Genomic DNA, 21,649 nt, shown 5'->3' on the forward strand with positions numbered 1-21,649 from the left:
CGTGGGTTGCTATGCCAGCCCATTACCATGGAACACCTAAATGACTTCCTATTTTGCTGATGACGTTTCTCTCCTAGCTCACCGGCACTCTGATAGGCAGAGCCAGCCAGTGTTGCGAATACTCACTTGCAAGAGTGATACTCACTTGCGTCTATCTCAGTCCAGAAACATGCTATCAAAAAATGATGTTTGAAGGACTTTTAGATTGTTGTTTAATCTAAAAGTTTGCCGAATAAAGTAAAGGTCGCAAACGCATACCAAAGTTGTGAGAGAGCTGTGAGTACGAGGTGAGTAAAATTCGTGTAATTTATACTCACCTTGTGCTCACAGTTCTCTGACAACTTTGGTATGCGTTTGCGACCTTTACTTTATTCGGCAAACTTTTAGATTAAACAACAATCTGTTTGTTTGTTTGTTTGTTTTATTAACGACCCTTTAACCAATTTTGGTCATTCGGGTCGGAATACGAATTCAATACATACAGATAATTTACACAATTACAATTTACACACTATTTACTATTCGACTCTCGTCTACGCCTTCCTTTTTCGATGCCTCTTTGTACCCAGGCAAGCCATGCATCCATATCATTGCGGTCGGGCTCGGGCTCGGACTCATCATCTTTCCATTCGGTACTCATTTCAGAATCTGCCGTGCGCTCTCCCTGCGATTGTTTGACTTTACGAAAAAATTTAACGTTCCCATCTTGCTTCTTTCTCGGCGGCGACTCCGTTGTTGGTTCGATTATTTGCACACACGAGGGCTGCTGTGTGGATTGTTGCTGCTCTTTTTGTTTCCTCCTCTTCTTTCCACCGCCGGTAGTTGCGACGTCGTCGATCGATGGCTTGTTCCTCTCTTTCTCGTCCACTACACTGGAGTAGCTTGAACAGCTGTTCGGCTCGTTCAATTTGGTCACTTGATTGAGGATCGGGCTATCATTGCCCGCGGTTTCGTTGGATGTCGACTGGTTGTTGGGTTTTACTTGGATTGACTTTTTGTATTGTACACATGTACTACCGGGATGTAGTGGTTGGGTGCAATGTTTACATGATGCTGGTTGGTTTCGGTAAGTAACCAGAGTTTCCTGACCTTGTATCGTAACAAACGATCGGATGTGGTTACGTAGTGTCATAGTTACTACGCGTACCCCAGAAGACACATGTTGATAAGGGAACGAAGGACCCCAACTCAATTCCTTCACATTGTGCACGTCGCCGAAATGACGTAGGAATACCGCTATATCTTCATCGCTCACACTCTCGGAGAGGTCGTGAACTTTGACCTCGGTGCGACCGCTGTCAATCGCCAACCGTATCCGATGCTTACTGCCTTGCACTTCAAGCTCGTGTTGCTCGTCGTGTTCTTTCACAATTTTTTCTGCGATTGCTTGGTCTGCACATTTGACATGCACGCATTTCGATGCATGATTGATCTGCAGACGTTTCACCTGATTAGGCTGTAAGCCAAGTATCAAATTAACAAATCCGTGGATTTGTTCATAACTTGGCCGGCGCGTAAAGTTTGTCAGATCGATTTTAAATGTGCTCTCTCGTGAATTGAGAGCCATCACACCACACTAACAGAAAAGCTTCTCGCAATTGAAAATACGTCCAATCGATACGGAGACTGATCGCAAACTGAAACAACAATCTAAAAGTCCTTCAAACATCATTTTTTGATAGCATGCTTCTGGACTGAGATAGAAGCAAGTGAGTATAACTTTTCGCTAGTGAGTATTCGCAACACTGGCAGCCAGCTCGATGATCTTGCTAATCGCTCCTCGGCGGCAGGTCTTACAATCAACGTCAACAAGACCAAATCGTTGGATGTAAACACGGTCAACCCTTCGAGCTTCACGGTATCTGGGCAATCAGTGGAGAATGTTGAAAGCTTCCAATATCTTGGTAGTCAAATGGAGGCACCAAGATCGACGTAGGCGCACGGATCAAGAAGGCGAGAGTTTCCTTTGCGATTTTAAGGAATTTGCATTAGCATTAGCATTAAGCAAGTCGCACAAATTCGAAGGTGGTACAGTCTTAGACCGCTGTTGTGAGGGTTGCCTTCTTCCCGTCCGTACTAATGTACAAAGATTTTGGACTAACCTTTGACTCTCAGACAAGATTGGCTCTATCCTCGTTCGATCAAGAACTGCCTTTGCCTCGTCCTTGAGACAGTTGAGGGATGGGAATGGAACATAAATTGGACGGACACCAAAGAGAGGCTAAAGATCTCTAAGTTCTCTCTGGCCTAAGTGTCACGAGAATTTGGGTGTTGTGTTTTTTTTTTGAAGAGTTAAGGCCAAAAGATACGTTTAGTTAACGGCACCAAACATTTTTGGGTTTTCCTTAAAGTTACAGTAAAATTAAGAAAAAGGGATCAAGTCTCCCCAGTCTCCCCTATGTTGTGTTGATTGAAAAATCATCAATTGACCACACGGATTGATATACCGAAGAATTTGTCGAAGAAAGTCGTTACTGTTGTATATTTGACGGTCGAACTTAACCCTCAAGAGGATACCTTAAATTAAGGTCCGTTTTGGGACCCTGGGGTCCATTGGACCCCAATATATATTCTCGCGTATCTCGTGATCCTTACTTTTTGAAAGGGTGATGTTTTCAGCAAAGATGTTAGGAAAGTCAAGGCCTATCTAGTGATGAACAATTTAGTTCGAGAAGTTTCCGCTAGGTGATGCTAGTGAGCATTGAAAAATGCCCCCAATCTACAGGATATAACGTACCTAAACAAGCGGACAAGGACAAGACGTACCGAAACAATAGGGTAAATCGCACTGCTGTAGACGAGTAGACATTTATGTCCAGCGGGTCAAAAGGGGTCATTCAAATATTACGTAACGCAAAGGAGTGGGAGGTGGTTTAGCGCTGTGTTACGTTTCATTCAAAATTTTCCATACAAAAGTTGTTACACGGAGAAGGGAGGAGCCCTTAAGTTGTCAAATTTTGCGTTTCGTAATATTTGAATAAACCCAAGAGGAATCAGAGACAAACAGACGTAACACTATTAAAATTTAAATCTCATATATCTCAGGATCCTGATTACTTATATAGTTGATGTCTTCGGCAAAGTTGTTTGGTTGGTCAAGAACTTATAGGGTATTGGTTCCCTTATTAAGCATGTGGCTCCCATTTTCATCCCACAAAAAACAAAGGATTGAAGCGCTGTTTGTTTTGTTTCTTATTTTTGTATTTTTTGTTAGAAGTGAGCACCCATGAAAATAAAAAGAACGGAGTCAATCGGTGCCGTAATTCCTTGTTTTCGAATAAGATGAAAATGGGAGCATGAGATTACTGATGGCACACATACCCTGGATTATGGACCGTTTGATTCGATATTCCACCACTAGGCAGTGCTAGATAACATGCAAATTTTTTATCTCATAATATCTCAGGATCCTGATTTCTTATAAAAATGGTGTCTTAGTTGTTGGGTAGGTCAAAAATGTTCAGTTGATGAGCCATTTGATACGAACTCTCCTATTGGGAGACGCTCGTGCGGGATGCTTATTATTTATAGAGATGGTGTCTACAGCTGTTATTTGGCAGGACATGGACCTACCGAATAAAGACACTATAGAATCTACAGACTTGGGGAGAAATAGTTGAATTACGCAATTTTAGAGTGTTTAATAAAAAAAAACGGACACGTTCAATGCTTCCAGTGAGCTTTTCGCTCTTTGAAGGAAGCACGACACTAGACAACGGACTAGCATGCAACGCCCAGTGGCACAGCCGAAAACTTTTCCTGACAGCTGCGGCGGGAATCGAACCCGCGCTCCTCAGAACGATGCGACTAAGAGCTTGGTGACCCTAGCCACATGACCACAGAGCCGCACAAAATAATAGTGAATTTAGTGTGTACTAATAGAAAATGACGTCACACAACCCACAGTCGTTATCGTTCCGAAAATCTCGTTTGGCTAAACGAATTGACAGATCGCTTGGTGAGGGGCGATCCATAAATGGCGTAGCATTTTTTTTTGACGATTTTTTACACCCCCCTTGTCCCCCTATTTTCCCATACCTAATACATGGCTCGTAGCATAATCAGAGACTCTCCCCACCACCCTAAAATGCCACTTCATCTATGGACGGCCCCTTACAGTTGTCTGCACCTTGGAAAGCATATGGAATCTACAGTGTCTATATTACAGATTATGGGATGTATACAATTATACGTTGATCATTATCTACACAATTTTCCATTGCTTTCTGAAAATACAGGATGACTTAATTATGAGGCTTGCATAGAACGTTCCATACAAGCACAGAGATCAGACATCCAAGCTCAGTTTCAAAACTGTGTAAGGAATTAAACGTTCATTTGAAATGGCAACACAAGTGGCAAGTGGTGGCGCTGCTATCCCAATGTTCCCACGCTGTTGTCGGTGGTGAATATAAAACTTATGTAGATATGCGTACTCACCACTAATTGTAGAAACTTGCCGCATAGGCGACGCTAGTGTTGTCAACGCTAAAAAATTGAATCCTTGCACAGCTTTCGAGACAATTTTCTATAGGCTTGGATGTCTAATCTCTGTGATACAAAATATATTTTCATGAAAAATCGAATAAAATGGAATGTAAATTTCAACGTTTTCCTTCCCGTAACCGGGAGGAACTCCTGGAGGGAAATTCCTGGAGGAATCCCGTGAGGAGTTCCTGGAGGAATCGTGGAAGAAATTCCTAGAGGAATCTCGAGAGCAACTCCTAGAGGAATCCCGGGAGAAACTTCTGGAGAATCCAGGGAGAAATTCCTGAAAGAATCCCGAGAGGAATTCCTGGAGGAATGCCAGGAAGAATTCTTGGAGGAATCCCGGGAGAAATTCGTTGAGAAATACCGGTAAGAATTCCTGGAGAAATCCCAGGAGGAATTCCCCCGGAGGAATTCCTTAAGAAACCCCAGGAGGAATTTCAAGTGGATTTCCTAGAAAAACTCATGCAGGAAACCCGGTAGGAAATTCTAGAGAAAACCAGGGAGCAATTCGGAGACAAATTCCTGAAGAAATTCTGGGAGGAATTCGTGGAGGAATCTCGGAAAGCATTTGTGGAAGAATCCTTTTACGAATTCCTAGTTGAATCCCTGGTGGAATTCCTGAAGTAGTTTTGTGAGTCATTTCCGGAGGGCTTTTAAGTGGATTTCCCAGATGAAATCGTAGAGGAACCTCTGGAGGAATTACTGAAAGAATCCCTGTATTAATTTCCGGAAGAATCATGGTAGGAGTTCCTTCAGAAATTTTGGGAGGAGTTCCTGGAGGTATCCGGGTGAGTCAATTCTGAAGTAAATTATCCACCAAATTGGAAGTATTGATATTGTGAACAGAATGTAATTATATTGTGTTATTCTCAAGATATTCACTTCAAAAGATGCGTACTTATTTGAGGAAGCTTGCCACTCGGTAATCTAGGATGCTGGGCATATACGAACTAATTAGCGCTATTTTGTAGAAAAAAATTAAAATAATTTTCATTACCAAATAACACTTTTGCCGAAGACACAAACTTTCTATACATTCCGAATCTCAAGATATTCAAGCTAAATTTAACTTTCAATCCATAATTTGAATAAACAATAGCGCCACCTACTGGGCTAATTCCAATTCAATTTGTTCGTCACAAGATTGCCCTTGATCTATTGAACAATTTTGTCGAAGACAGCATTATTCTAGGAAGTGACGATCACAAGATACAATCATTCGTGTCGTGGGGTCCAATGGACCCCAGGGGACCAAAATCGCCCGGTTCAACTTTGACATAAAAAATAATCTATAGTACGCCATGAAATATTTGTTATTTTTGCACAAATAACTCATCGCGGTGTAGTTTGAAGGTACTGTGAAAACGGGACCGATGTGTCAATCCAAACTTTTTTGCCACCACTTCAAAGTGGCTCTGGGGTCCAATGGACCCCAGGTATCCATTAGAGGGTTAAAATTCGATGGTTTAGGGGGTACATAGCTTGAACAATTTATTTCAAACGCCTCTATGATGCCAGAGGCGGATCACAACGAATGTTAGGTCTGTTGTCTATCTAACAATATTGACAGAATTGTGTTATGGTTGCATTATCAGTGCGTTAGAGTGGATGATGTTTTAGCTAACCGGAGTTGGGTATGCGGGTATTATTTGATTCTGCCATACATTGACCCACCCGGAAAAAGTAGTACTTGAGTGAGTAATGTCTCAGTAGCACCGTCAGCATCTACACAAGGACAACCAACCATAGGGTACTGTAAAACCACGTTCGTTTGAGGGATTCTTCTTGATTTCATGGTGGCACAGTGTCACTGATCTAGGAGGTCCTTCCCGGATTACACAAGAATTTCACCCAGGATTCTTGCAGGTATTTCCAGGGAGTTCTTGATAACATACATCCAGGGGTTCTGCCAGGAATTTCTTCTGAAATTCCCAAAGATTCCATCTAGGATTCCTGCAGAGTTCCTTTAAGAGCTCTTTCCAGGATTCTTCCAGGAACTACTTGAGACATCGTACACAAATTACGTAACGCTATATGGGGAGGGTGAATGGCACAAATGTCCCAAATGGAGGATAACGTGCCTCTGGAGCCGGCCTTCTGATACCATACCTTAGGGATTATAAACTGAATACACACCCATAATTGGTGAACGCTACCTCAACGATCGCTATCTATGATACTTGCCTTCAGTTTCATTCTCACTGCGACTAGAACACAACCCAAGTAACAATTTCATTGCTGATTGGTTTTGTTTGATTTTTATTAGGGTTTTATTACAGAAATAATTAAAACTCGCAGTTTTATGACTGCTTTTGTGAAAACCATTGATAAAATGTTACTTGAAGATATCCATAAAGACAGATTTTAAGAGTAAACAAAACTTTCTGATTTGTAAACCTTCTTATTACCACAATAAAACTGTTAAAACTCTCAACAGATGGCGATCAGTTCGATTAGTAACGACATCTGTTGGTGGAAAAGCAGAACTACGTGGAAAAGCAGAACTACGACATTTCTTGGTTTATTGCGGTCATCATAAAAGTAAACTTGCTTTCGTTTTTTTTCGCTGATTATGGTTGTCGCCATATTAAAGAATTAGCTAACGTGAATGGAATATAGTTAATTTTGCTCAAATTAGCAATGAATTGATAGTTTGCCACCATTTCCATAACATGCTTACATAAATAAGCTCTTTCTGCTGAGTTTTCTTGGGATTCGAGACAGTTTCACTAAATAAACAAATTGATTCATTTTATTCCAAGATGATAATATTCACTATTTTTGAAGCGCATTAATTTTATGATTCTGCAACCCCAATATTCACGGTAAAATTTGAATGCGCATAAGCCAACCAACACAATAACAACTAAAATATTACTTTGAAATGACCGCTTCTTCTTACGAATGATGTATCGTCCTGAACTTTGCGTGTCATCGAAAATGCTTCTCTGCATCTTGAGCTGTCATAGTTTTTGTTAAAAAAAAAACAACAACAATCGCGAATGGGGAATTTCTCTACTAGGTTTTAAAACGGTTTTATTGCTACTTTTAATGCGGTTTGCAAAACCTCTCCGAGAGTGGTCCACTTAGCCGGAAGATCCTCCTTAAGAGGTTATCAAGAGGTTTTGATGTATAAATCAGTTTTATTGCAAGTTTTATAAAATTGGTAATGAAGATCTCTTGTAGAGCTGAACAAAACATAAAATGTTACTTGGGAACCAACTACCGATGGGCTTCAGACTATTTCTCGGACCACGCTCACAGCATTACACTTCATATTCAGTTTCGGAAACCCGTGAGGGAAGAGTTCGTGAGTCAAGCCAACTTTCTGTCAACACGATTTAGTAATAGCAAGCACCGGAAGCCGACAGAGAGTAGTCATCCACGATGCTATTCATTCCTTTGTCGGACTTGCAGTCGATGAAACTGGCAACGGCGGAGAGTCATTTATCATGCTGACGACCGCAGAACTGAGGTGAGTATGAAGAAGAGAGACCGCTTAAGTAACCAAAAGTTCAGATAAAAGGGTACTTTATAGCTAAGCAGCTTGTTCGAGGTTGCTCATTAGCCACGCTGGATAGCCTTCTAAGCAGCTTCTGACAGAACTTTGACAAACTTCTTGCAGAAACAAATATGTGTTTTTCAGAATCACAACCCTGTTGGTGAGTTTGTGATTCATGTCCTGAAATTGCTTCTGATAATTATATTTTCACACATGTCGCTGCTATGTAGATTTGAACTGGATCCTTCTGCGTGATGGCCTGCCGCCTTACCGCTGCGCTGTTGAAGACACTTGACAAAGTTAAGCTGACTTCACTACCGTACAAATGTTCAAAACTAGCTGCCGACAGAAAATCGATTCAAGTCAGACTTTACCTGTAGTACTGTGGCAGAGCGTAGGCTTCTCACGCAGCGACTACCGGTTCGAATCCGATGGGCGGAAATTTTTTTTTTGTTCAAGCCTAGTATTCATTGATTAGATAAATTCATACTTGTCTTTTATTCGTGTATGCTTAAACAGTTGTTTTCTGTATGTAGAAATAAATTCAATCTTCATTGAAACACAATGCTACTGAACTGAACTTCTATGAACTTGAAAGTTCCGACAATGTTCCGAGTAGCATCTTAAGCAGCTTTAAAGTTCCGTGAAGTTCAGATGAAGTTCTGAATTGAACTTTCTGGCTGCTTAAGAGGCTAACAATAATGAGCCTTGCCGGAACTTGTGACCGTAGCTCCAGCAAGGCTCATCGTTAGTCTCCTAAGCAGCCATAAATTTCCATTTGGAACTTTATCTGAACTTCGCGGAACTTGTAAGTGCATTTCGTCGTGGGGAAGTGGAACTTTTGGTTGCTTGGGCGAGTTCCTGTGATGATGGCGACAATGTTCGACTACTTATGTTGGACGGGTCCACGGGTCGGAAGCTTCCATAAGTCCGTGGTTTGTGCGAATAGGTGCAGCTGCTACTGATGTTGAAGGAAATATGTGCTCTGACGATTGGATCGTGAAGCAGTAATAATTGACACCGAATCTTTGCAGTACGGTAGTAAGGAATTTTAGGTGGAAGTGGATGCTGATACAGAGAACGAAGAGTCGATGACACAATAGTAGAGTTTCGAACTACTTGGGTTCCCGCGTCAATTCCCGGCACCTCGCAGCAAAACAAATCAAAATATCACTTGTCGCATATTTTCCAAACGCATTTCCTTAGGCATTCAGCCCCCGCAACTTTTGCGCAACGAGATCCACAGTCAATGAGATTCACGTTCACTCTGAAGCCGCTCAAGTGCTCAAAACAATTATTACATGCAGACGAGTGCACTTCGGCAGCACAAAGATGGGTGCCGAAGTGATTTCCCATTTGATTTTGCTGGAAGTTCGGCGCTGGTGCCTAGAATTGGTGCTGGACTAGGTTCAGCAAATTCGTTCAAAATCAACTTTCCGGCAGAAACTCTTCACAAAAATCACTGTGAACAACAAGTTCACGCAATAAGGTGTCTGATTCAGATGGAAGAAGTGGACGAACACGGTCAAAACCCTATTGTCGGAAGCTTTCATAAGACAGTCGATCGTTCGTGCGTTCTAGTGAAGATGGTTGAATGATTTTCGGAGTCGGTGTATTTAGGATGTGTAGTGAATACGAGACGAATAGTAAGTAGTAAAATCGAATCACGTTCACGTAGTTTACGTTGAGTGTGTATTGATGACAGATACTGAAATGAACTCAATGGAAGAAAAAGAAGCGAACGGTTCGATAAAAATTTCCCGTCAGTTATATGACGTGTGTTACAAAGAACGGTCGACGTAAAATTAGAATTTTGTTTTTGTTAATAATAGAAGTAGATTTCGAATACGACATGGCGCAATCGGTAGTGAAATGTGATCGAGTGAAGTTTCCCATCGGATCTGCTGGGGGAGAGTGTTAGTTTCCCTAGCAAAAATAGCAAATATGGAAGTGCCGGATGGGAAAGCAAGGTGATGATGATGATGATGATGATGATGATGATGATGATGATGATGATGATGATGATGATGATGATGATGATGATGATGATGATGATGATGATGATGATGATGATGATGATGATGATGATGATGATGATGATGATGATGATGATGATGATGATGATGATGATGATGATGATGATGATGATGATGATGATGATGATGATGATGATGATGATGATGATGATGATGATGATGATGATGATGATGATGATGATGATGATGATGATGATGATGATGATGATGATGATGATGATGATGATGATGATGATGATGATGATGATGATGATGATGATGATGATGATGATGATGATGATGATGATGATGATGATGATGATGATGATGATGATGATGATGATGATGATGATGATGATGATGATGATGATGATGATGATGATGATGATGATGATGATGATGATGATGATGATGATGATGATGATGATGATGATGATGATGATGATGATGATGATGATGATGATGATGATGATGATGATGATGATGATGATGATGATGATGATGATGATGATGATGATGATGATGATGATGATGATGATGATGATGATGATGATGATGATGATGATGATGATGATGATGATGATGATGATGATGATGATGATGATGATGATGATGATGATGATGATGATGATGATGATGATGATGATGATGATGATGATGATGATGATGATGATGATGATGATGATGATGATGATGATGATGATGATGATGATGATGATGATGATGATGATGATGATGATGATGATGATGATGATGATGATGATGATGATGATGATGATGATGATGATGATGATGATGATGATGATGATGATGATGATGATGATGATGATGATGATGATGATGATGATGATGATGATGATGATGATGATGATGATGATGATGATGATGATGATGATGATGATGATGATGATGATGATGATGATGATGATGATGATGATGATGATGATGATGATGATGATGATGATGATGATGATGATGATGATGATGATGATGATGATGATGATGATGATGATGATGATGATGATGATGATGATGATGATGATGATGATGATGATGATGATGATGATGATGATGATGATGATGATGATGATGATGATGATGATGATGATGATGATGATGATGATGATGATGATGATGATGATGATGATGATGATGATGATGATGATGATGATGATGATGATGATGATGATGATGATGATGATGATGATGATGATGATGATGATGATGATGATGATGATGATGATGATGATGATGATGATGATGATGATGATGATGATGATGATGATGATGATGATGATGATGATGATGATGATGATGATGATGATGATGATGATGATGATGATGATGATGATGATGATGATGATGATGATGATGATGATGATGATGATGATGATGATGATGATGATGATGATGATGATGATGATGATGATGATGATGATGATGATGATGATGATGATGATGATGATGATGATGATGATGATGATGATGATGATGATGATGATGATGATGATGATGATGATGATGATGATGATGATGATGATGATGATGATGATGATGATGATGATGATGATGATGATGATGATGATGATGATGATGATGATGATGATGATGATGATGATGATGATGATGATGATGATGATGATGATGATGATGATGATGATGATGATGATGATGATGATGATGATGATGATGATGATGATGATGATGATGATGATGATGATGATGATGATGATGATGATGATGATGATGATGATGATGATGATGATGATGATGATGATGATGATGATGATGATGATGATGATGATGATGATGATGATGATGATGATGATGATGATGATGATGATGATGATGATGATGATGATGATGATGATGATGATGATGATGATGATGATGATGATGATGATGATGATGATGATGATGATGATGATGATGATGATGATGATGATGATGATGATGATGATGATGATGATGATGATGATGATGATGATGATGATGATGATGATGATGATGATGATGATGATGATGATGATGATGATGATGATGATGATGATGATGATGATGATGATGATGATGATGATGATGATGATGATGATGATGATGATGATGATGATGATGATGATGATGATGATGATGATGATGATGATGATGATGATGATGATGATGATGATGATGATGATGATGATGATGATGATGATGATGATGATGATGATGATGATGATGATGATGATGATGATGATGATGATGATGATGATGATGATGATGATGATGATGATGATGATGATGATGATGATGATGATGATGATGATGATGATGATGATGATGATGATGATGATGATGATGATGATGATGATGATGATGATGATGATGATGATGATGATGATGATGATGATGATGATGATGATGATGATGATGATGATGATGATGATGATGATGATGATGATGATGATGATGATGATGATGATGATGATGATGATGATGATGATGATGATGATGATGATGATGATGATGATGATGATGATGATGATGATGATGATGATGATGATGATGATGATGATGATGATGATGATGATGATGATGATGATGATGATGATGATGATGATGATGATGATGATGATGATGATGATGATGATGATGATGATGATGATGATGATGATGATGATGATGATGATGATGATGATGATGATGATGATGATGATGATGATGATGATGATGATGATGATGATGATGATGATGATGATGATGATGATGATGATGATGATGATGATGATGATGATGATGATGATGATGATGATGATGATGATGATGATGATGATGATGATGATGATGATGATGATGATGATGATGATGATGATGATGATGATGATGATGATGATGATGATGATGATGATGATGATGATGATGATGATGATGATGATGATGATGATGATGATGATGATGATGATGATGATGATGATGATGATGATGATGATGATGATGATGATGATGATGATGATGATGATGATGATGATGATGATGATGATGATGATGATGATGATGATGATGATGATGATGATGATGATGATGATGATGATGATGATGATGATGATGATGATGATGATGATGATGATGATGATGATGATGATGATGATGATGATGATGATGATGATGATGATGATGATGATGATGATGATGATGATGATGATGATGATGATGATGATGATGATGATGATGATGATGATGATGATGATGATGATGATGATGATGATGATGATGATGATGATGATGATGATGATGATGATGATGATGATGATGATGATGATGATGATGATGATGATGATGATGATGATGATGATGATGATGATGATGATGATGATGATGATGATGATGATGATGATGATGATGATGATGATGATGATGATGATGATGATGATGATGATGATGATGATGATGATGATGATGATGATGATGATGATGATGATGATGATGATGATGATGATGATGATGATGATGATGATGATGATGATGATGATGATGATGATGATGATGATGATGATGATGATGATGATGATGATGATGATGATGATGATGATGATGATGATGATGATGATGATGATGATGATGATGATGATGATGATGATGATGATGATGATGATGATGATGATGATGATGATGATGATGATGATGATGATGATGATGATGATGATGATGATGATGATGATGATGATGATGATGATGATGATGATGATGATGATGATGATGATGATGATGATGATGATGATGATGATGATGATGATGATGATGATGATGATGATGATGATGATGATGATGATGATGATGATGATGATGATGATGATGATGATGATGATGATGATGATGATGATGATGATGATGATGATGATGATGATGATGATGATGATGATGATGATGATGATGATGATGATGATGATGATGATGATGATGATGATGATGATGATGATGATGATGATGATGATGATGATGATGATGATGATGATGATGATGATGATGATGATGATGATGATGATGATGATGATGATGATGATGATGATGATGATGATGATGATGATGATTTCTGTTTTTTTTTCATTCTATCGTGACAAGAGTAGAGGAGAAGGCGAATGTAGTGAATACGAGACGAACAGTAAGTAGTAAAATCGAATCACCTTCACGTAGTTTACGTTGAGTGTGTATTGATGACAGATACTGAAATGAACTCAATGGAAGAAAAAGAAGCGAAAGGTTCGATAAAAATTTCCCGTCAGTTATATGACGTGTGTTACAAAGAACGGTCGACGTAAAATTAGAATTTTGTTTTTGTTAATAATAGTAGTAGATTTCGAATACGACAGGATGAAAGCGTATTGTTGTACATTTTGAGCAAGAATCTTGAGCAATTGATGGAGGTATTTTTAAGAGGAACCCATCATACCCATTTTTGTCCCAGTGTCAGAAACTGGTGACAGGAAAAGCACAGAAGGACTGGATCCTGGTACTGGACGAGCTGTTAAAAGGACACATTGATTCCTGGTGGTACTCAAAAGTTTTTTTGTATTCGCGCCCTTAATCTCTCGAAACAAGTTTCCTTGAGACTATGTTACTGGATTTCAATCAATGTCTCGATATTCAACGTCCATCCCGGGTTTGAAAGAAAAAAAGTTTAAGGATGGAATATTCTTTATTAGCGAAATCACATGGATCATCGCACTGCAAGTATTATGTACTGCTTGCAAGGGTATCCACTGCTTCTCATTTAACGCTCGGGTGAATCTGAAGAGAGAAAGCCAAAACCGTTCCCTCGGCGGTGGTACAATCAACACATTATTGGCGTGTGAAGCTGATAAGAGATTTGGGATCCTTTAGATGTTCTCTAACAGGACGATTTTATCTACGTTAGGTCTCGAACTTAACGGGGAAGATGCAGTAAATGTTCGGGAGAGCACTTTAATTCTCTTTGCATTATCCGCGATAGCCTGTCTGAGCTCACCATTTTTCATTGTGGCTATTCGTGATAGAGAAAATGGCATCCCAAAACTGAGACATTACTTTCTTGAATCGTATCATTCTCATCATACACCTAAACCTTGATTTACGTCCACTATTGGCTTAGCGAAAAAAAATTCTACCGACAAAATAATGATCAAAATACACATTTTTATATTTTTGTACACTTCTCCTAATCACGAAGATGTTTTAAAAAATATAAAACTGTTGAGTTTGCTCATTGTCTTAGCGGTAGAACTTTTTGTCGCTCAGCCAAGCATGGACGTAAAAATAGGACAAGGTGTATGTGAACCTTGTTGGCACATCCAAAATAAACAGCCTCGTTTCTACCGTACTTGTATGACACAGTGCTCACAAGCATGGCCGCAAGAAGTAGTTGTATCATTAGCAATATTTGACTGAGAAACTCTTATTGGCACGCCGGTAGAGATACTCTAGAATACGAAACCGGCGGGGTTGCTCTAATTTTCTAATTTAAGGTGATACTAAAAGTTCACCGAGAAGTGATTTTCAGAAATTTCTCGTTATATTCAAGGTCGTCGGCGTCGGTGGTGTAGTGGTAAGCGTCGTTGCCTCTCACCCCAGTCAGTCGGGGTTTAATCACGCCTTCCCTCGGATAGGAAGTAAAACCGTAGGTCCCGGCCCATGTGTTGATGGGTTCGATATGTAGGGTCCCCAGGTGTGGTGGCTGTCTCCCTGGGGCGTCGCTTAGCTTAGCTAGGCTTAGCTCCTAGACCCAGCTGACGTAAAACACAACTGGCGCCGAACGCTGCTAGTTGGCCAGAAAAAAAATTCAAGGTCTAGTCATGAAACACCATTGCACTAGAAGATAGTTTATGGCAACGGTAACTAAAAATTACAATTTAACTTGATAAACATTGGTATTGTCGCGCTTATCTCTTGTTGGAGTCCGGCGGCGGTCGTACGCTCGCAAGGCATTAAGCCGCAGTGATACTCGCTAGGCAAAACAAAAGAAAAAATGTTTCAGCCAACAACAAAAGCAAGTGGGTTTCGCGAAATGACAGATGTATTTGAATGTTATTGTGATGAACGGCAAGAGTGGTTCATTGGAATGAAAAAAGCAGCCCGAAACATAAAAAAAACCTAGATGATGACGTTCGACAATGACACTTGATTACCGATCGATGAAAGAAAGCGCATGTAGAACCGATTCTTCAACGTCTACATAATCAGCGTGCACAGTCCTCACTCCAGAAGCGCTGATAATGACAAAGACGCTTTCTATGCGCACCTCAATCGCGAGTACGACCGCTGCCCAAGCTACTACATACATAAACGCTCAGGGTGCATACCAGACGCTTTCAGCAATATTTTCCTGAATTTTGACGAGCTGAAGAGTCCAGCAAAATTTTATGCTGAACTTTCAGCAAAGTTTGCTGAATTTAAGCAAAACGTTACTGGTGATCAGCAGATTTTACTGAACAAATCAGCAAATTTTGCTGAATTTCAGCATTTTTTTTGCTGAAACCTTCAGCTCGGCAAAATTCAGCAAAATGTTGCTGAAACCCTCAATCGATTTTTGTGTTTGGGTCAGGAGAAGTTCAACGAACAAAAACGGCTTACGATTAATCGATTTCGCCGCATCCGAGAAAATGACAATAGGTAGAACCTTTTTCCAACACAGTCTCCCTTATCGTTATACCTGGGGATCACCTGGGGAATCCCAACGTCATCTGTCACATAAAACAAATAAGTTCGTGAGAAGAGAAGTAACCAGGTCGGCTTCATCGACAGCCGCTCGATAACGGGCCAGCTCTTCAACGTACAGTACATTCTTCAGAAATGCCGTGAATACAGGTCGGACTCGATTACCCGGAGTTAGGTTCTGAAGTTTTGCAAGCATATATCTCGGGAACGGAATGTTGTATGAAGCTAAAATTTTGACATTTTGTCAAGCTAACTGTGATAACAAACCAGTAAAAATTTCAGCTTTGTACATTAATCCGTTCGTCAGATATCTGTTTGAGAAGCTTTAAATCCTGACTCCGGATAATCGAGTCCGACCTGTACCAGGTCCCAACGCAGCAACTGTTCATAGACTTCAAGACGGCATATGACAGTATCGTGTTTATTGAGGATAAACAGGTCAAGTAATACATTCCAGAAGGATTTCGGATATTCGTCAATAGAAAACATGCTTGTCGCTTGTATCAATTTATGAAAACAGTGACTACTTTAATTTTCACTTGGTAACATATTCATATCAACAGCTACATACTGTACAACATATGCTAGAAATAAATTGATTGTTTTTTCTCCCTTGCGATGCGCTATTAAATCTCTAATAAACTCCTATTTATCTTTCTACAAAACTCTGACGCGTACTCATTTACATCTGTTTTAGCGCTAGGGCCAAATTGCCTACATAACTGGATTTAGTAAATATTTTTCTTAGGTAACTAATGTGCAAAATGGGATTTAATTTAACAACGTATTACTCTTGGTGGTTGCATAGGACCTCATTCTGTAAGCCCTACTCAATCGAAAACGTTGTTTCCTCATGTAAAGTTTATTTACAAGGCATGCTCACATAACAGCAATGGCCAAATTGCCTCGACTTCCCTTGTACTTACCCACAATTGCAATTTCTGTTGTAAGTGTTGTTCAATCGGCGTTGCACATCTGCTACCGAGAATCGATCAAAAGATGTCTGATAGTGAACAGCTGGGATTTCTCCATAATCACATTCAGATTTTTCCAGAAACTTTCTTACAGTCTACAGATTGAAAGCCCACCATCGAAAAAGCAATCACCAGCAATCAAACCTGTAATTGACTGCCAACACCTCTGTTTCAAAGGTGTTCCCCTGCTCCAATGATCACCCAAAAATGGGTAATAATAACAAAAGCAATTTCCCGAGCAGAAGAAAATAACAAGTAAATAACATATCAAGGTATTTACCTTAAATACTACCATACCTTGATATGCCCTTCATTTGGTGGTAATAAGAGGCAAAATAACAAAACCGAATACTAAAATTTAGTATAAATAACACCTAGAAAATAACAAGTCTTGTTATTTCAATAATGAATACATACCTAAAATTTCAAGTGCTGTATTTGTTATCCCAAAGTTATTGAATAACAAACAAAAAACATTTCTTGTTATTATATGTTTCATTTGTACGATGACTTCATGATGTAATAACAAATCTTGTTATTCGGTTATTTTCACCGCTGAGCCAACAAATACTACATCAATACCAAACTCTGCTCAAATACCTTCAACTGTTATTGTGATGTTCTCATAACATTTCGTAGAATAACGCAGCAATAAAAAATTTAGGTATTAGAGCACATGTTGCTCTTCGCATGGTATTTGTAAGGTATGCCCTTCTGCTCGGGTTAAATGTAATACAGCCGATGATAGCCAGTGAAAGGTAGGGGCATCTGGGGTAATATGCACTGTCGAGGCAAAACGCACCCCCTTGATTTTTCAGGAATTATCGGTTTTGGAGCTTTGAAACCTTGCCAGTCTAATAGAACGTCCTTATAAATGAGCACCTGGAAAATTTTACATATCTGCGTTACGTAATTAGTGAGAAAAATGAATTAAATCAAAACGCAGGTTTCTGATGTAATTTTTCCTATCGTTTGTCGAACGATTTGATGGTGAAAACCGACCAAATATCTTAAGCTGTTGTATTTATTCAGTTAATTGAGGGTAATACTAAGCGTAGAAATAATAACATAAACAGTAATTTACATAAATTATATATTTTAAACAGTTTTATTTTTTACTCTTGATTGGGGCAATATGCACTCCATGTGTTGGGGCAAAACGCACCTATAGAAAACAAGCTGTAATCATATCTATGAGCACTGTGTAAGTAATCGCAAATGAAATTGAGCTATTATTCGTCCTAAAACCTTAGAAAACATGCATTTTCTCTAAAAAGGGAAAAAATTATAAACTCGACAGTGCATCTTGCCCCAATGTTGTGGTGCGTCTTGCCCCTTTGTTTGAGTGCATCCTGCCCCATTGTTGTAGTGCATTTTACCCCGAGCATGGGTGCATACTGCCCCGCATAAACATACGAAGCCGTAATGTTGGTCTTCACAAAAAACGTTATTTTCAAAAGCTATACTATATTAAGGCCAAAGTTTTGTTCGAGATCGCTTAGAATGCAAGTATTTGCAATGAATGCATGCATTAAAACAATAAATTATTGTCCTTTTATATGCATTTGGACGCATCTTCCTTAACTGGTGCGTATTACCCCAGAATCCCCTAAGCTTTTGTTCGTCGTCGCTTGTCAGCAGAATGGAACCCAGCGTGAGCGTTTGTACTCGGAACCAGAGGAGACTGATAATGAATTCATTAAATTCTCGCATACACAGAGGCAGAATAATTCAGTTCAGTTTCCAAATTTAACTCCGATATTCATGAATGGAACGGGATTGGATAATGAATGAACGGACGAAATGGCACACAATGGCGGCTCATGGACCTCGCTGCGTGTGTGTCTGGTGCGTAGCTTTTGAATTTAATCAGCGAAAGCGTGTTGAATGGTGGGGGAGTGTGTTCTGTATGATAAAACAAAAAAAAAACAGTGCAGAAATTTATCGTCCATGTTGATCGAATTACCGGTGAAAACCCTGCGTTTCATAATTCCTGTTTCAGAAACAGCGGATACAAGAGATTTTGTTCAGATAATACATGAAAGGAGGCAGCCAATGTTGACAGTCCAGAGTCCGGCGAGGAGTTCAAAGGCTTACACACATATCGTAGCTTTCGTGCAAAAAGAGCACAACTCAACCAATGTGAATTTTCAGAATCAGCATTTGGAAATTGAAATTCCCGAGCCACCTTCCAGTGATTCCCTACATTCCGACTGAAGAAGAGCTTTCTCTAAATGGTCTGGGTGTGTAACAACTTTCCTATTTTGTGCAGCGGATGATTGATATACCATACAACATGATTTCATGCAAGGCAGCGTAAACTCGTGTGGTTATTCGAAGAATGCAATAAGTCAATTAGTTAAGAAGCAATGAGCAACACATTTCTTCGAACTCGTTATTGCATCCTCACAAAAGAAGTAATCAATCAGAAATCTGCACCTAAATGCTCTCAGAAGGAGGCGGTAACATACCTTCAGTTCTCATTTCAAAGTAACCGATATGGTAGTGAAACAATGTTGATTGATGAATTCTGCAATCTGCTACAGGTTTACATTTCTCGATGAATGTACATTAGGGCAGTTCAGACTTGAAATATGTTAAAAATTCAAAGCTCCCATATGTTCATTGCAATCCTTGGTGCAACACTAGAGTCCTGTCAAATTTTCAGCCATTTCGGTGGTGATTTAATGGTGGCCCAAAAGCAAAATAGGTTTATATGGGAATTACTATGAAGAATTTTGGGAAAAGGTTCTCCACGCTGTAGAGCGTTAACACATGGATAAAGTCATAGGTTCAAAGTCAATTTGGATTCTTCAGATCACAACGATGAATGTTGCCGAAGACCGCAACTCATTTCCACTCACGAAAAATAAGTTATTAATCAATATTCATCCATGCATGCTTGAACAGAAGACCGCAGCTCGACCGACACGCTTGACACGCAATCATAGTATGCGTGTCAGCTTCTTGCACGCCTTGCAGGACATCGTGTATGAAGATGCGCATTCGAGTGAGAAATTGTTAAATATCTTTTTTGCCGATTGTCGAAATAATTCCCATACAAACCTATTTTGCTTTTGGGCCACCATTAAATCACCACCGAAATGGCTGAAAATTTGACAGGACTCTAATTTTGCACCAAGTATTGTAATGAACATATGGGAGCTTTGAATTTTCCACATGTTTAAAATCTGAACTGCCCTAATGTACATGCTTACCCGAGTGCTGATGGTCATGATGATTTGAAACTTAATCAGAGTGCTACACAATTATGTGGCAATTCAAACTGAAAAACTGAAAGGTAAACCACCATGCATCTCCATCGTTTCAGTTAGAGCAGCCATACTGCTACCCGGATCGAACACCAAGTGACCGCATAGCAACGGGCAACATAAAACATACAACCGAGCCTGTTGTAGCACCATTTCATATGCAGCAACAGTTACATTAATGATAACGAGTCCGCGTGAGTGGGCAACCAAAAAGATTCATATCTGCTCGCTCAGCCGAATTACGTCTGATGTCCTTGATCCAACAGCAACCATCGCCGCTGCAATTTGATTCATAGCACTCGGGAGAGTCGTAAACCGCAGATAGACCTTTTTCGTCGCCGGTTCGGAACAGGTGTCGAATAACAACACGATTCGGGGGTGTTCGCATTAGGTGCTGGATTGGAGCTGTTCGACCTTTGTTGAGCTTCGGTAGGTAATTTTTGTTTTAGATTTTTTGGAAATACATTTCGTAGCAATGCAGATAGAACAGATGGAAGAATTTCTTACGTGGTGGTCCAATTGTGTAAAAGTGAAGTCAATCAATATGCAAAATGGTACAGCCCAAGTGGTATTAGTCCAAGAACCTTACTTTCGTAAGGGGAGTTTGTATCTAGGACACCTTGTGAATCCAGTGTTTGCTACTTTCAGTAAAAATGAAATGGCAAACACACGTGTCATGCCTCGAGCATGTGTGCTTGTCAACAACGCAATCGTTGCCGGCTGTTCGGG

At 39.4% G+C, this 21,649-nt stretch overlaps 1 protein-coding gene across 1 annotated transcript in view; it reads right to left on the bottom strand.

Moving 5' to 3' along the window:
- Window positions 1–511: 511 nt before the first annotated feature.
- LOC134291726 (serine-rich adhesin for platelets-like) overlaps window positions 512–21,649 on the bottom strand; it is a 34,740-nt gene continuing 13,602 nt past the window's right edge. Inside the window, exons 4-5 of the mRNA XM_062859847.1 lie at window positions 11,438–12,562; window positions 512–1,456 (exon numbers count right to left, since the gene is read on the bottom strand). Of these exons, the coding sequence (XP_062715831.1) occupies window positions 512–1,456; window positions 11,438–12,562 (2,070 nt within the window). The remainder of the gene's footprint in view (window positions 1,457–11,437; window positions 12,563–21,649) is intronic.

The sequence above is a fragment of the Aedes albopictus genome, chromosome 1, assembly GCF_035046485.1.
Source record: "Aedes albopictus strain Foshan chromosome 1, AalbF5, whole genome shotgun sequence".
In the NCBI taxonomy this organism is placed as follows: Eukaryota; Metazoa; Arthropoda; class Insecta; order Diptera; family Culicidae; genus Aedes; species Aedes albopictus.